Source organism: Oncorhynchus nerka, linkage group LG27 (assembly GCF_034236695.1).
Source record: "Oncorhynchus nerka isolate Pitt River linkage group LG27, Oner_Uvic_2.0, whole genome shotgun sequence".
NCBI lineage: Eukaryota > Metazoa > Chordata > Actinopteri > Salmoniformes > Salmonidae > Oncorhynchus > Oncorhynchus nerka.
This window is the reverse complement of record NC_088422.1, coordinates 31,205,471-31,223,435: the sequence shown is the minus strand read 5'-3', so window position 1 is coordinate 31,223,435 and position 17,965 is coordinate 31,205,471. Positions and strand designations below refer to the sequence as shown.

General features: G+C 43.6%; 1 protein-coding gene across 1 annotated transcript; it reads right to left on the bottom strand.

Annotated features, from left to right (window-relative positions):
- Positions 1-6,091: 6,091 nt before the first annotated feature.
- LOC115111585 (protein dispatched homolog 3-like) lies at positions 6,092-15,489 on the bottom strand. The gene is made up of 20 exons (XM_029637774.2): positions 14,410-15,489; positions 14,028-14,247; positions 13,627-13,763; positions 13,310-13,444; positions 13,028-13,188; positions 12,739-12,878; positions 12,507-12,598; positions 12,242-12,406; positions 11,871-12,032; positions 11,393-11,542; positions 11,049-11,185; positions 10,785-10,945; positions 10,561-10,691; positions 10,249-10,424; positions 10,024-10,150; positions 9,779-9,924; positions 9,507-9,666; positions 9,227-9,340; positions 8,814-8,986; positions 6,092-8,576 (listed from the first exon to the last, which is right to left on the bottom strand). The coding sequence occupies exons 1-20, from the start codon at positions 15,422-15,424 to the stop codon at positions 8,226-8,228; spliced, it is 4,053 nt and encodes a 1,350-aa protein (XP_029493634.2). The 5' UTR covers positions 15,425-15,489; the 3' UTR covers positions 6,092-8,225.
- Positions 15,490-17,965: the final 2,476 nt, after the last annotated feature.

The window sequence follows — 17,965 nt, the reverse complement described above, 5'->3', positions numbered from 1 at the left end:
TCCGTTCACCTTCACACTCCTGGGCCAGACTACACTCAATCATGTGACCCACTGAAGAGAGGAGTCTTAACAGGAAGCCAGTGTAAGGAGGCTAGCACAGGAGTAATATGATACATTTTTTTGCTTCTAGTCAGGATTCTAGCAGCCGTCTTTATTGTAACAGTATCATTTTAGACCGTCCCCTCGCCCATTCCCGGGCGCGAACCAGGGACCCTCTGCACACATCAACAACAGTCACCCACGAAGCATCGTTACCCATCGCTCCACAAAAGCCGCGGCCCTTGCAGAGCAAGGGGAACCACTACTTCAAAGGCCTCAGAGCAACTGACGTCACCGATTGAAACGCTATTTAGCGCGCACCACCGCTGACTAGCTAGCCGTTTCACATCCGTTACACTAGCACTAACTAAAGTTTATTTAGTGCTTTATACGGGTAGCCGGAAAGTAAAGCATTGCAATAGTCTAACCTAGAAGTAACAAAAGCATGGATTCATTTTTCTGCATCATTTTTGGACAAAGTTTCTTATTTTTGCAATGTTACGTAGATGAAAAAAAAGCTGTCCTTGAAACAGTCTTGATATGTTCATCAAAAGAGAGATTAGGGTCCAGAGTAACGCTGAGGTCCTTCACAGTTTTATTTGAGACGACTGTACAACCATCAATATTAATTGTCAGATTCAACAGAAGATCTCTTTGTTTCTTGGGACCTAAAACAAGCATCTCTTTTGTCTCAGTTTAAAAGTAGAACGTTTGCAGCCATCTACTTCCTTATGTCTGAAACACAGGCTTCTAGTGTGGGAAATTTTGGGGCTTCACCATGTTTCGTTGAAATGTACAGCTGTGTGTCATCCGCATAGCAGTGAAAGTTAACATGATGTTTTCGAATGACATCCCCAAGAGGTAAAATATATAGTGAAAACAATAGTGGTCCTAAAACGGAACCTTGAGGAACACCGAAATTTACAGTTGAATTGTCGGAGGACAAACCATTCAGAGACAAACTGATATCTTTCTGACAGATAAGATTTAAACCAGGCCAGAACTTGTCCATGTAGACCAATTTGGGTTTCCAATCTCTCCAAAAGAATGTGGTGATCGATGGTATCAAAAGCAGCACTAAGGTCTAGGAGCACGAGGACAGAAGCAGAGCCTCGGTCTGACGCCATTAAAAGGTAATTTACCACCTTCACAAGTGCAGTCTCAGTGCTATGATGGGGTCTAAAACCAGACTGAAGAATTTCGTATACATTGTTTGTCTTCAGGAAGGGAGTAAGTTGCTGCTCAACAGCTTTTTCTAAAATTTGAGAGGAATGGAAGATTCGATATTGGCCGATAGTTTTTTATATTTTCTGGGTCAAGGTTTGGCTTTTTCAAGAGAGGCTTTATTACTGCCACTTTTAGTGAGTTTGGTACACATCCAGTGGATAGAGAGCTGTTTATTATGTTCAACATAGTAGGGCCAAGCACAGGAAGCAGCTCTTTCAGTAGTTTATTTGGAATAGGGTCCAGTATGCAGCTTGAAGGTTTAGAGGCCATGATTATTTTCATAATTGTGTCAAGAGATATAGTACTAAAACACTTGAGTGTCTCTCTTGATCCTAGGTCCTGGCAGAGTTGTGCAGACTCAGGACAACTGAGCTTTGGAGAAATACGCAGATTTAAAGAGGAGTCTGTAATTTGCTTTCTAATGATCATTATATTTTCCTCAATGAAGTTCATTAATTTAATACTGCTGAAGTGAAAGCCATCCTCACTTGGGGAATGCTGCTTTTTAGTTAGCTTTGCGACAGTATCAAAAATTAATTTTCCTAAATTTTCCTCAATTAAGTTGGAAAAATAGGATGATCGAGCAGCAGTGAGGGCTCTTCGATACTGCACGGTACTGTCTTTCCAAGCTATCCGGAAGACTTCCAGTTTGGTGTGGCGCCATTTCCGTTCCAATTTTCTGGAAACTTGCTTCAGAGCTCAGGTATACCAGGGAGCTAGTTTCTTATGACAAATGTTTTTAGTTTTTAGGGGTGCTAAAAGCAAATGAGTGAAGAAAAAGCACACAACAAGTGCTCAGCATATGTGGGACCTCCTTCAAGACTGTTGGAAAAGCATTCCAGGTGAAGCTGGTTGAGAAAATACCAAGCATGTGCAAAGCGTTCATCAAGGCAAGGGTGGCTACTTTTTTATTATTTGCGTAACACTTTTTTGGTTACTACATGATTATATACGTGTTATTTCATAGTTTTGATATCTTCACTACCATTCTACAATGTAGAAAATAGTCAAAGAAAATCCCTGGAATGAGTAGGTGTGTCCAAACTTTTGACTGGTTATATATATTTTTTAACATTTGGGTGGGGGGGGCTGTTTTGCATGTTATTTTGACATTAATCCGTGTCACATATTTTAAAAACCTGTTATGGCTGCAATCCCGATACCAGGATCGATATGACAACTACCAGTGAAAATAGAAGGCGCCAAATTTAAACCACAGAAATCTCATAATTACAATTCCTAAAACATACGTGTCATATAATTTTCTCGTTGTTAATCCCACCAAAGTGTCCAATTTCAAATAGGCTTTTCAGCGAAAGTACTACAAACGATTATGTTAGGTCTCCACCAAACCACAATAAGCACAGCCATTTTCCAGCAAAATATAGCATTCACAAAAAGCTGAAATAAGGACAAAAATGAATCACTAACCTTGAAGTAACTTCAGATGACACTCATAGGACTTCATGTTACACAATACATGCATGTTTTGTTTGATAAAGTTCATATTTATATATAAAAAATCTGAGTTTACATTGGCGAGTTAGATTCACTAGTTCCAAAAACATCAAGTGATTTTGCATAGACACATCATTCAACAGAAATACTCATAAATGTAGATGATAATATAGTTAGTTATACACATGGAATTATAGATATACCTCTCCTTAATGCAACCGCTGTGTCAGATTTCAAAAAAACTTTACGGAAAAAGAAACACATGCAATAATCTGAGACGGCGCTCAAAAGTAAAAACACAGCCGCAAAGATGGCGTCAACATAAACAAGAAATTACATGATAAATATTTCCTTACCTTTGATGATCTACATCAGAAAGCACTCCATGAATCCCAGGTCCACAATAAATGTTTGGTTTGTTTTGTTCGAAAATGTCCGTTATTTATGTCCAAATACCTTCTTTTGTTAGTGCGTTTGGTATACATATCCAAACGCTAATTCTGGTCAGCTTTATATCGGACAAAAACTTCAAAAAGTGATATTACCGGTCGAAGAAACATTTCAAACTAAGTACAGAATCAATCATTAGGATGTTTTTAACATATAACTTCAATAAAGTTCCAACCGGAGTATTCTTTCTTGTCTTCGTGAGCAATGGAACACAAGTGACTACCATGAAAATGTGGGATCACAAAATGGCTGCTTGATGGACATCTGATATATTCTGCTCTCATTCACTCCCACAACAACATAGAAGCCTCATTATAATTTCTATTGATGGTTGATATCTAGTGGAACCCCTAGGCAGTGCAACATCATTCATATCTCAAGGGGATTTCATTGGGGACTCTGGTGAATACATACAAGCTCAGATTTCTGACTTCCTGTTTTGATTTTGCCTGCCAATATGAGTTCTGTTGTACTCACAGACATCATTCAAACAGTTTTAGAAACTTCAGAGTGTTTTCTATCCAATACTACTAATAATATACAAATATTAGCAACTATGACTGAGAAGCAGGCCGTTTGATATGGGCACCTTTCATCCAAGCTACTCAATACTGGCCCTGCAGCCATAAGAAATTAAAAATATTGTAAAAACTAAATAAATAATAATAATTGAGTTAATAAAGCTGCATACAAAAATAATCTATTTTTTGCTTTCTTGAGGAAGGCAACTCCAAAATGCAGGTGTTTCAGCCAAGCTCAGTGCTTCCTGTGGTGGTGGTGGGGCAGCCAGCAGGAAATACGGAGGGGCTGGTAATGTTCTCTAGTTGCGCCGTGATTGACTCAGTGTTTTGTCACTCATGGGGACACTATGTCACCGCCAAATCTAAGGGTAGAGCTTGAAAATTCAAGCCCCTTGGGTGCTGCCATAGGTACATTAGAAGTGCCCATCCAAGAAGGCGCAAGGTCGTTGGCTACAGATAAAATGACTTCAAATCATGTTATATTTACAGTAGCTTTGATTGGACTTAGCTAGAAGTCATCATCATGAATCAAGTCAAACATCTACTGGCAAATCAGTTTTAATACTTGTCATATGAAGAGAAATAATGAAAATAAATTATAGATAAAATGTATTGGTGCTCATCGGCCATTACACAACAAGTTGGAAATCGCAAATTCAACAAGGAGTGGTTTGGAAGGAATTGGTGGCTAACTGCAAACATTGTAAAGCAATCACTAGCCTGCTATTCAGTGGAGTGGCTGTGTGGTCCCAAGTCTGGGTTTAAGGGTCTCTTTTCCAAGCTTAAAAGGATAAACATTCAACATTGGCCATGCTGACAATCCAGCATGACTTCTGCCACGCTCAAAACAACTTTAGTGAGTTCAAGACAACTGGGAACTTGTGAAAAAATGATCTCCGACTGGGAAAATAAGTTTTGAATGGTCATCCAACTCGGGATTATAAATCAGGAACTCTGGGCTTTTTCTAGAGCTATGACCTGAAGATCACTGACGTCGTCATAATACGACCTTGTTTTTTTCCGAGTTCCCAGTTGCCTTGAAAGCACCATAAATCCAGAGAATGCCAGGCTTTGATTTTTGTGATTTTTTATTTATTTAACTAGGCAAGTCAGCTAATAACAAATTCCTACTTACAATGACGGCCTACACCGGTCAAACCCAGAGGATGCTGAGCCAATTGTGCGCCGTCCTATGGGACTCCCAATCACGGCCGGTTGTGATATAGCCTGGAATCAAACCAGAGCTTCTGTAGTGATGCCTCAAGCACTGAGATGCAGTGCCTTAGACCGCTGCGCCACTCAGGAGCCCAAGTTAAAAGTTTGAGGACTCAATTTTCCCATGAAGTACTGAGGCACCACCTTCCTGTTCAAGTGAGCACAGCACCACAAGGTGAGTCAAAAAATGTATTGTATGCTGCTGCATAAAGGCTGTAATATGCCAGGAAGATATGTATATGGTAGCTAAGAAAGTAATGGTAAATGTATGTTGTGTAGTAAGCTTTTAGTAACCCATGTGCCTCACTCATAATTTGGTCCCGTTTCCCCTCTTAATTTCACCTACTGTTCTGAATTGATAGTGCACATGTAGCCTGTTTTAGAGAAATGTAATCATCAAATATTGTAAGAGCTTTCATTGTCTGCTTATATGCCCCCTTTATTTATCCTAAGGTTCTGACTTTGTGTACAGGGAGAACACTAAGAATGGCCCATGTTATGAATTATGTTGCTGTACATTTCAAAAGTGCTGAACAAATAGTTATATTGACTTCGTCCATCCTAGCTCGCTCATTAACGTCTTAATCGAAATTACAGATGGTCTCTTATCCACTTGTCCCTTTATGCCATAGTTTGTGCATCTAAATTGTCAGTAGAAACCACATTGTTTAAGCAATCAGCCATATCAGCTATGTTTTTGTCAAGGCAGTAAATGAGGCTGAATGAACTGTTTCGCTGCCAGACAAGGCTTCGCTGATAGCCAGGTGTAGCAGTGGTAAGGTGTTGGGACTGCTGTTGGGACTCTGCTGTTGGGACAGCTTTAGGTAGGCCCTAACCGTTTGTGGGCACCGTTTGTCACTGTTATAGTGCAATTAATGTATCGTTTAGGTTTGTGTTGTGTAGTGGCTTTGCTGGCATGCATTCCACAATTTTTTTACCTGCATCTCCCAAATCGCCACTTGAGATAATATAACGTGAATCTCATTCTAGTTCTGTGAGAGAGGCTACCACAGCAACGTGTTGTTCCCTAGGCTACAATGTTGAGCAAACTATAAACCCGGTCCTTCCAACGCAAATTCACTCTTAGAATATCAGACAAGGGCTGAAAATCTACGTTTTCACAATACGTTTTTAGGGGGCATTATTACAAAGGCAACTCCAATTAACTGTGATTGCTTTTATTGAAATGTTTACATTACAGTGAAGAAAAAAAGGCATGCGATGAGAGGTACCAGATCCTGGCAAATAAGTTCCACAACGAAAAAGTCAAGGGCGGGAATCGGCTCAAATGAACTGACTGTGCCATAGAATTGATACCTTCATCACAGTACATAACTCACATTTTTGTAGGTTTACAATGTACAGTCTGAAGTGCATGAAGATACCACAGTATAGCTTCGGGGTCTATTCAATCATATCTGCTTTTGCAGACTGCATAGCTGTTGTTTTGGCAGTGCATTACATGTAAAGCAGACATTGTCATTGGCTGCACAGAGTCACATTAACAGAAATCCCATGCAGTCTTGTTTACAAATTTGAACACTGGAACGTGAGATGTAGGTCTAATCTACACCTCGATTAGGATGATAGAAATTCTCATTATTTTGTTTAATGATTTGTCAATTTGAGCGTAATTATTTATATATAGCCTACACTTTCTCATTCTGACCTTTTATGCGAATGGGGCAGTGTTTGCATTTCGACCTCTCACACCTCCAAAACATCAGGGTGTCCGCTATCGTTGATCTGATTTCATCTAGGCCTTAGAGAGAAATGTACAGTACATTTGAACCATAATGAGAGGGCTAGCATTTTTCTTTGCATTTTTGTTCAGGTATGTGTGGTTAGTCCTTAATTTCCTTATCAGATGTTAAATTTGAGTTACTCCTGTCTGTGGAATTGTTTGTGGAATTGCAATATCCCTTCCTCGAAATGCTCCTCAAATCACTGCTCTATTTCCACCGAATGTTACAGCACTCAAGGAGTGTGTTAGTAGGTAGCCTCAGGAGAAGGAAAACATTTCCCAAGTGTGTGTGTTATTAGCAGCATACAGTGCATTCGGAAAGTATTCAGACCCCTTGACTTTTTCCACATTCTGTTATGTTACAGCCTTATTCCAAAATGGATTATATTATTTTCCTCATCAATCTACATACAATATCCAATAATGACAAAGCAAAAACAGGTTATTGAAAATAAAAAAACATATTTACATAAGTATTCAGACCCTTTGCTATGAGACTCAACATTGAGCTAAGGTGCATCTTGTTTCCGTTGATCATCCTTGAGATGATCAACTTGATTGGAGTCCACCTGTGGTAAATTCAATTGATTGGCACACACCCATCTATATAAAGGTCCCACAGTTGACAGTGCATGTCAGAGCAAAAACCAAGCCATGAGTTTGAAGGAATTCTCTGTAGAGCTCCGAGACAGGATTGTGTCGAGGCACAGATCTGGGGAAGGGTACCAAAAAATGCCTACAGTCTCCAAGAAGACCGGGCCTCCATTATTCTTAAATGGAAAAAGTTTGAAACCACCAAGACTCTTCCTAGAGCTGGCCGCCCGGCCAAACTGAGCAATCAGGGAGAAGGGCCTTCCTTGGTCATGGAGGTTACCAAGAACCCAATGGTATATCTCACACTACATCTAATATCTACACATGTAGACTGGACAAGAGTGAGGCCAGTAAAGTAAAGCACATTTTATCCTAGTTTTTACAATCTTCCCAATTTACACTGGCCTTGTCTTGAATAATCTTTTGACTCGCAACATTCTCTTCTGAACAATCAGACAAGTGAAGAGGTGTGATGTGAGTGATAGGCTTTTCACTGGAATAAGGGAGTGCATGACAATGATTCATATTTTTATTATGATTCAACACATGTCTTCTTGGACCTCAAAGTGTGGTTTCCAACCATCAGAGATGAGGTTAGTGCTAATAGCAGGTCAGAGAAGCTAGCAATTTTCTAAAAAAATATATATTCTCAGGAACAGAGTAACATGGACAATAGAACAACGTGGATCCAACCAGTATTTAAATCAACACTGTGTAATCTCCTTCTGTGGGCAGTAGGCTGCATCCACAGAAACCAAAACCTATTCTGCAGACTATTTATTCTCAAGAGACCACATTCTGTTCTTTTGGTAAAAAAATGATTCAACTTTATCCACATCAAGAATGGTCTACTTCAACAAGATGCTTTTACGTATCTGAAACCTTACAGCTGCATGTATAGAACAATGATAAACTGAGGTTTAGACCAAGCCTCTTAGTTTTGCTTACAGAGGTAACAGTAGTGGTTGAGTTTGTGGTCACATGGTGACTACTGTGTGCCAGGGACTGGTCCTAGTTGCCCAGCACAGGGCAACGCCAAAGGCTGTGGTACCCAGTACTGCCAGGCTGGCCTTCAGCACTGCACCGGGAGGCCTGTGGAAGTTGGCAGGGCCCATGGTGGCTAACATGGCTGCTGTCACAGTCAGGGTGAACAAGATGGATACTACTGTGTTTATGGCCACGATCTGACCAAATTTAGCAAAAGGCACGATGACACAGAAGAAGAGAGGGATGGTTGAAATGACTGTGGTGACAGCACTGGACACTATGGCAACTCCTACGTGGTTCACTGCGTCTAGGGTCCGTCTCTGCCTTTTAGCTGACATATCCTGAGAATACAAACAGATTAATATAATGAGTCTTTTCTCTTTATCCATTATAACCCTCAGGCGTATTCCATTAAACCCGGTGGCATTCATCACAGAATGACTTTTAAGTAAACAGAATAAACTCAAGGCAAATCCTTCATTTACCATGGTTGGCTCTCTAACAGTAGAATATATAATATGTAAATTAAATTCCTAATGTGCCAATAATAGATGCATATCAGATTGTGTTGTACGTACCATAGTGTGTTCTGGTGTGGCTGGTAAGGTCTCCCCAGCCAGCAGGTAGCCCTCCACCAGGTGCAGGCAGTAGTCCACTGAGGAGCCCACTAGGATGGACAGAGAGATGGCCTCCATGGCCCCCAACTCCCAGCCCAGCCAGTACATGATGGCCACCACCAGACAGATGACCCCTGCATATGGTCAAGAGATCACAGTCACATACTGACAGACCGATGACCCCCTAAATCCTCCCACGGCTAAAACCACAGAACATACAGTATGTACATTACAACAGTTAATGACTGCCTCTTACATTACACCCAATGACACATCAATAATGCATTGTATCTAATTATTGGAGACCTTTCTCCGCAGTCTATTCACAATGGGCCATCCTGATAAAAATAAAGTCTTGATCAGCAGTGTCTTACCCATAATGGTGAGCAGTATTGGCAGCAGCAGAAGCGTATGGGCAGTGAAAACAGACACAGCTGCCACACAGATGGCCAGGGACAGGAGCAGACTGCAGAGGGCGCTCTCCACACCTACATATAACCCAGAATGGAGTCAGTCAGCACAGGAAAGTTACATTCACAGAAGGACTGAAATAATAATCTTTTACATATATTTATTAGCTGCCTGACAGGCAGTCAAAAGATTTGATTGTGCCCTGGGTATTGAACAGCTATGTCCTCTGGCTTCTCCACTTGCCTATGATTTCCATAAAGATCTGCTTCCAGTGCTCACAGGTCTGGAAACCTTTCCGTAGAGCAGAGGACTCTGGGAGAGCTGAGAGCTGCTCTTGTAGGAAGGTCTCCCATTGGAGGAAGTCTGAGTGAGTCTGGAAAGAGGATTTCCCCTTGTAGGTAGTCTTAGGAACAGACAGATGAAAAATACACGGGCTCAGTTACAGGCACAGATCAGGGCTATCACTACATTAGAGGTGGTAGTATACACCAAGTACAACAGTGGCTAGCACTCACAGACTCAAAGGCCATGGAGAGCCAGCGCACTCTGCCACCGTGTGTTCCCACGGCCCCATGGGACAGCTGGCCTGGCAACAGGTTGGGCTCAGGGAGTGAGTGGCAGTCTGGGTGGAGTAAGGGCAGGATAGAAGAAAGCTTGTTGCCTGAAGAGAGGGAGAGAGAGGACACATGTAACTCATATCAAATGTGGTTTGTGTATGTGTGCTGTTATATGTGTTTGACTGTGCCTGTGCAGTTTGTACCGGAGGGTAGACATTGGGCTCCTCCCGGCTTCACAAGCTGTTTATTAGCACTGATGACTTTACAGATTTGGCAGAGATGACCAATCTCTTGGAAGATATCAAAGTTTGGATCCAATATCACACTGCCCTATGGAGAGCATTTGAAAGAAAATGAAAACCACTAAAACAGTATTGATAATTAAATTACACCTTCATATCTTTATTGTCTCGCAGTTGGCCCCTCACCATGTCCCCAATGACGTGGTTGTCTGTGCGTTGGGTGCGGTTGACTCCCAGTATTCCAAAAACCACAAACACCATGGCACCAGTGTCAACCAGAGGACGGACTGCTGGCTGGCCACAGCCACCTCCACTACAAGGGTTAAAACCGGAGGTCCTGGACCTTTTCGTTGAGGTGGAATCTTTGAAACAAGGTACAAATGAGGAAAAAGGTCACTCCATCACATTCATAAGCAACAATTCATAGTACACTCTTTTATTTCAGTATTCATGCAGTTTCCTGATGTCCTCTGGCTCCAGATGTTCTCCCGCTCTTACCTGTGGGGAGCGGTGTGTAGAAGTAGCCCCGTGTGGGTCCGTCAGGGCCGGAGCTGATCACACAACCAGGTGGTTCTGCACACACTCGGCTTGGATGAGGACTAAGCTTGTGCTGGGCAAAATACAGCCTCCTAGGAGGCACAAGGACAGCTGTGTTAACAGTTTGACCACAAACAGCTTGACTGTTCTCTATTCCTCCATCTGTCCCTCATCATTCCTTTTACCTGCTGTGCTGCTGCTCAGCCGATGCCACATAGAAGCTGAACTCTGACCTCCAGCCGTGGCGTGGGTCACATGACTGGGAAGTGATCATCCAGCGAGGGCTGGGGTGTGACACACACACAGTCATGTGGGTGCTGAAGTTGCTGTGAGGTTCAATGTAAGCCTGTTTAGAGACACCAGAAGTTATATGATGAAGCTGATTATCAGAAGTTAGATATTCAATCATAACCCAGTAATAGCGCATTTTTATTTTGGGGTCGTCTAACCTGAAAGGATGGAACTTCTCCATTCCTAGGACTGAGGCTTTTCCAAGGCGAGGGCATGCTAGTATTCAGAGAGAAGCGGTACAGAGTGATAGAAGCGCCTACATCCAGCTTAGAGACATACACGGTCAGCAGAGGCCCTGTCATGAAAAGATACAGTAGTAGTATACGCAGTAGATTAATAGAGGCACACATTCACACATTGACAGAACATTGCCAGAACATTGCCAGAACATTGCCAGAACATTGACAGAACATTGCCAGGGATATATTCATGTGGATCCTGTTGTGATATGTTAACATAATATCCAGTACCTGTTGTGATATGTTAACATAATATCCAGTACCTGTTGTGATGGAGGAAGTGCTTGGTGTGATTGGGCTCCGTGGAGTTGAGTTTGAATTGTTTTTGGTATGTTGATGGGGGTGAAACCAAGCCACGGAGGGGGTAGTATGGGTAGGGCTGTGCAGAAGATGAGGTTTCTCCATGAACAGACCTGCAGGGGACATTTCGATTCAATGCTAAATGATTGGCAGAGTTTATTATCCTGGTATATACAATGTCCTGGGAGTGTTGTAAATGTGAGCACTGAACTGGAGCATGCAAATACCCATAGCAAGAATAATAATGCAATGGAGTCAGCTCTTACCAAGAGTTGACTGTAAATTAATATCCCAGTCTAAAATGAATTGAAATGTTGCTTAAAGACATTTACAGCCAGACAGTTGCAGGACTGGGGAGTTTCATTTGGCTTTAAAGTGGTGGAATCAGTTTACTTTACACCCATCTGGGTTCCATCACACAGATTGATGGCGACATCTCACCAGAGCACATGTGGCAGGATATGCCCTGGGCACTGAGGTTGTTCCTCAGTCCCAGTAGAGTCTGGAGGTTGGTGTCTGGACGAAACAGTAACGGGGCATGAGTGGCCGGCCGCAGGAGGCAGCAGCACCCAGCAGACAGCAGCAGGACCAGGAAGTAGATTCCTATTGGCAGCAAGACAAAGACTTGTCGGTAACAGATGAGAGGGATCACTGAGAGGAGAGGAATACGATTAAATAGCTGTTCTGTGAGGAGGATTCAGGGATAGACAATACAAAACTCATGGACATTGCTGATAAAAGTTGAAAAAGGAATATGGGCATCATGAGATATGGTGGTCCTTCTGATTGCTGCAGACAGACAGAGCCCTTACCTAGAATGACTTTACGGTTCTCCACGACTGGCTCCGCCACCCAGTGCCTCAGAGCCCACTGAAGGTAAATGCTGACCATGCCTGAAGTTCCCTGCTCTGGTGGTGAGAGAGAAGTCTCCACTGACAGGGACAGAATGGCTGCATCTACATCTGTGTCACAGGAGCCTGGATGAGACAGAGAGAGGGGCTGAATGGTGTCGGGACTCTATTACCTTTCATTATTTTGCCCTTCATTCATTTATCTCTGTTCAGATTTGGATCTCACCTGGCTCCATCTCCACTGACAGTAGGGTCACGTCGTCATCCTCATCTGACAAAGGACTGTGGCTCACTGGCAGTCCTGCAAGTGCCTTCCACCTTTAAGAGGAAGTGTATCAGAGAGATACAGCTTTAGAACCACACTTTGTTCATAATAGGAAAACAGAATGAAAAGGCAAGCAGCACAACCATAGGAACTCTGTTCTCTAGCACAAAATGTAGGAAAGATGGGATCACACCATTTGAGACAGGAATTCTCCTGGGGGTCAATACACTGGGTCCAGATACACAGGGCAGCGGGCATGAGGATGGACACCCAAAGCCAGCAGCAGCTGACGATGAGGGCCATGAATAGGCCGAAGTCATGCACGGCCGGAATCTGATTGGAAGGGTAAAAGTTCTCAATACATTTACATAATGCTTTTCATATTGATACATATACAGACAGTTCCACCTCACAGACATTCATTTATTGTGCATTCCCTTTGGAAGGATAATACAATATGGACTGACAATAATTCTGAGTACCTGTGAGAAGGTGTTGGCAGCATATGCGGCTGCGGTGGTGAAGGAGGTGAGGAAGGTTGCCCGGCCAGCTGTTTTCACCGTGTACACCATCCTCTGGACTGGATGGACTAAGTGGGAAGCCTGTCTGAAGGTACTCATGAACACAAACACATCATCCACACCTGGAGACCACGGAGAGGGGAAACAGAAGAAAGAGTGGAATGTTATCTGTAACAAAGATGTTGTTTCTCAACTAGTTTGGTCATGAGAGAAATTCTAGTATTTTTTCATATTGTCACTCACCAATGCCAATGATCACAAAGGCTGCAACCCCATTGAGGATGCCTAGGTATCTCACCCCAAAGACCACATGGTAGAGGAAGAGAGCGACCAGGCAGCTCAGACCAATGCTAGTGAGCCCAAAGAATGTCAGGAACACTGTAGAGACACACCAAAGTGACTGACTGCGAGACCTCATGCATGTGGTATCAAAATAATAAGAAAACTATACTGATGCTAGCTTATCAGATACCATGTATAACAGCACATGACCTATAGGAAATGTTGCATTAACATGCATGTTGTATCTAATGCAGGTGGGAAAGTGCATGGGACCTTACTTGAGAAGGAGGTGAGGAAATAGACCAGCAGAGTGATGCAGCCTCCACTGATCAGCGCCAGGAACATGTCTCTGTGGAAGGTCCGTCTCACCTCGTTATCAAACAGCTCTGTGCCCCCATACAACACCTTCACCTGGCTAGCACCCCACATATCCAGAGATAAGGAGACAGCGACAAGAGAATGAAAGAATAGTGGGTGTCATGAAATGTGGGTGTCATGAAAGGAGGGACTCTTTGATTATGCTTAATTACAATTGGTCTGGAGAGTTAAAGTCTTATGAGAAATTAAAAACAGCATCAGTTCATCTCATGGCTATTTTATGTATTTTAGAATGTGGTTCTTTTAAAGCTTACACAGCGTATCATCAGCCTTGGCAGAGGGCCCATAAGCCATAACCCACCTGGTGGACTGCTGAGCCAGGATGTCAGCGTACTGAACCACAAAGTTCCTGAAGCGGCTTCTCTGCTCCTCAGGCCGGTCCTGGAGGGAGCAGTAAGAGGGCAGTGGAGCTCCAAATTGGATCTCACTGCGCAGGAGAGAGGAGGAGAGCCGGTCAGGGGCCAGACTCTCATCCACATACCAGTAGAACTGTGGGTGGGTGATCGCTAGACTCAGAGCACCTGGGAGTAAAAACACAAGTGAAGATCAAAGTGGTAATGTCGCTGCCTGCTCCCTTTAATATTCTGCTTGATCTCCCTCAAGCAGAAGAGCTCCCTACTAAATCATGCAGAGCAGCAACTGTACCTATAGAAGTTGCCCAGTTTTTTAAACATCAGACTCACCATGGATGTCAGCCAGGTTGGGTCCCATGCCATCGTAGTAGATCCTGCCTCCCCGTTCACTGGGGAAGAGGTAGGAGAGGAGGGAGCTTGGAGGGGAGCAGTAGGAGGGGCCCAGGGGCAGGTCTCTCAGGACCTCCAGAGGCTTCCAACAGAACTGTTGGAACTGGGGATGCTGCATGAGCAGGCGCTCTATGTGGTGGATGGTGCGGAGACGCTCTGGGGTGAAGATGTTGTTGTCCACCCCACCCTGAGCTACAAACACCAGCTCCATCCTCCACAGGGCCTGGCTCTGCAGGTATGAGTAGTTGGGGGCAAACCTGCGCATCCTAGTCTGAGATCTCTCACTGTCCCTGTCGCCCTCTCCTTCTATGGACTCACGACTCTCAAATTTTCCTAAATTAGTTGTATTTTTATCCTCCTCTCTTACCTCTAGTTTACCACCCCTAGCCTCTCCATGCCTCTCAGTCTCTCGCTGACTCAGGGCATCTCCTCTCTGTTCCATAACTACTCTTTTGAACAAGTTTCTTTTCAGAGATGTTGAGGTCAGCCCTCCATGTGATGTCCTGTTGGATGTTCCATCTCCCTGCCTACCCAGCATGTCCAACAGCAGCTCCTGTAGAGTGGTGGAGTCATAGGGGTCCACGTCACGCCTGTGTCTGTCCCAGGACCCCAACTGAGTCTTTATGGCAATGGTGAGTGCATCAAACCGCTCAGCGGAGAAGTGGCTGTGAACCTCAAAGGCACTGTAGGAAAGGTCTATGTCCAATGGGGGGCAGTATAGGAACATGTAGGCAGAGAGGGCACAGGGAAGAAAGACTCCAACTCCCAGGACCACCCCACTCACCCAGGGCTGTGTGTAGACCCAGCCCACTGCTCCCCACACACCATTGCCTCCAGTGGTGCCGGTTCTCCCATTAATCTGTGTATCTGACTCCCCGCCCTCCTCCCTCTCCTCCTCTTCTTTCTCAGCATCCCAGCTGCTCTGGAATAACAACGTCTCGTCTTCCAAGTCCATGGCTGGAGCACCTGTCACAAACACACACAGTTCTTCCTTATCACTTACTCTCCGAATGTAAATTCTCTCCTGTCCTTGGGCAGAAAAACAGACATAAACTCTAAGTGATTTAATAGAGCAGTCATAATAGTGGTGCAGGGTATTCTGCAGTACACAGCCAGCAAGAACACAGCCATTAAATCTGTCCCTCAATAGCCAAGACCCACAGGGTTCTTATTCAGCTGACAGAAACGTCAAGGGGAGAATTTAGGAAGAAGATGGACCTTGTCTCAAGGGCCCAAAGCAGTGTACCGGTCTGCCAGTTTAATATGCTGAACACTAAGGCTGGGGGCTTAGAGAGTATTGGCTGTAATTTCATGCCTCTCACTCATTCCTTCAGTGTGTGCAAAAAACAATATTTCCCCTAGAGTGCTCAGTGGCGTCTTTGTCCACGTCAGCAGTCAACTTGGGTTTGGCTGATCTTCAGCAAATTAAATAATCTCACTTGTCTAAATACGGAGAGTGGAGAGACGTGTGGAATGTTAGCGAGAGGTGGAATGTGAGGGGTTTTATCCCTGGTGATGGACAGCTTCTGGTAGTGTTAAGCTATTGTTCCTTCCTCTTTTCACTCCACTGCAAACACAGGATACTGCAGTAACTTGGTATTCTGCAAAAACAGGATACTGCAGTAACTTGGTATTCTGCAAACACAGGATACTGCAGTAACTTGGTATTCTGCAAACACAGGATACTGCAGTAACTTGGTATTCTGCAAACACAGGATACTGCAGTAACTTGGTATTCAAGTGGCAATAATCGTGCTAACGACAAATTGGCAAGTCATCTCCCATCTTTAGAATTTAGCTCCAGGGTCATCTAGGTGGGGCGGGGAGGACAAAAGAGTGGGTGTATAATTTCCATATCGCTCTTCAGCCTGGGTCTTGAATATTTACATTTCCGATAAGAAGTGTATTTGAATCGATTGTTAATTTGGTTGGTAAACCTACGGCAGTTGATCAAGAACAAAAATAGGCATTATGATTTGTTATCAGCCGTAGTAGCTAGCCATCTGTACACATTTGCAACTGCACCTGCACATAGTCACGAATACAGTCTATTCAAGGAGATCACCATGACAATGAGTCCACCCTGTGCCATGCCATTGTTCAGAGCAGAGATGGACACCCTCACTGAGAGAACAGAGCAGTTCAACATCTGTCTGCACTGGGAGAACATCTGGGTCTGCAGAGGACAAATTCATTAGACACAGGATCAGTCTGTTGAGGGGAGAGGGAGAAAAAGAGGGGAAAGGAGAGGGAGAAAAAGAGGGGAAAGGAGAGGGAGAAAAAGAGGGGAAAGGAGAGGGAGAAAAAGAGGGGAAAGGAGAGGGAGAAAAAGAGGGGAAATGGAACACCTTACAACACCAACAAATGATGATGTCCTGTGTCAAAGGCAGCTTAGTGCAGTTTAATATTCAAGGCAGTTTAAAATCAGCTAGCTCTGTACATTTCCATATCTGCCATGTTTGTTTCCACATCCCTGGAATTGCTGATCAGTTGTGGTGAAACACCATGCTGGCCCCTCACACTTACACCACTCTTCAGTTATGCAGACTGTTAAAGCAGAGCTGTGTATTTCATGTTAACGGTCGCTGAGAACACGGTTACACAGACATAACATAGATGTACGGTAGAGCATCCCTGGCTCCCTCCACCACCAGGCAGATTACTGCGATGCCTCCTGGAATAATCGGTCTCTGACACGTTCTTTTCCCCTCTTGACGAATTCAGCCGCGCCACTTTTCCAGCCATACAATATCTTTACTAGAGAAGCCTCAGCTGCAGGGTAACACTCCAAGGGCTGAAGCGAGAATGAGGAATGTGTTTACAAGCTTCCAGAATCATTCAACTTTTTCATTTTTCTTTAATGCTTGAGAGCAGAGGAAGTCAATTTATGCTGTGCAGGTGGGGAAATAAAAATAGATTTATGGACGACAAAAGCATTCTCAAACGTTTCAATCAGCATGATTCTGGAACTTTGTCATTCTAGTCTGTCATTTATTTTTGGACCCATATTGTAGACACAGCTGAATTTATAGGTTATTTTCAACTACAGATTTTCCACAGCAAAGACAAATTCATTGGATGAGGTTGATCATTTTGTACATTATTTACAATGCTGTGACATATCAATTACCCTGATACAACTATAAAGAAAATAATGCAGTGAAAGGTGAATTAATATCCTTATGTGAATAACTTTCTAGAGAACTAAAGATATAACTGTCCTCCCAGACCAAATGCTAGCTTTTTGGGTTGACTATGGAATGTGAAGCACCAAAGCCCAAGGTTAAATGTCAGTTGGTGACTATTGCTGTTGTGTGGCAGTGTGCGGTTTTCTTGGTACTGTACTGTCTATGCTGAGTGTTAGTCTCCTGTGGATCTGATGTGGCACTCTAAACACTCCCATCATGCCATCCAACACACCCTCACTAAGAGGCATATAAGGCTTGTATTCCTTGCTTTCTGGGGATGTGCCGATGCATGTGTATGCCTGTGTGTG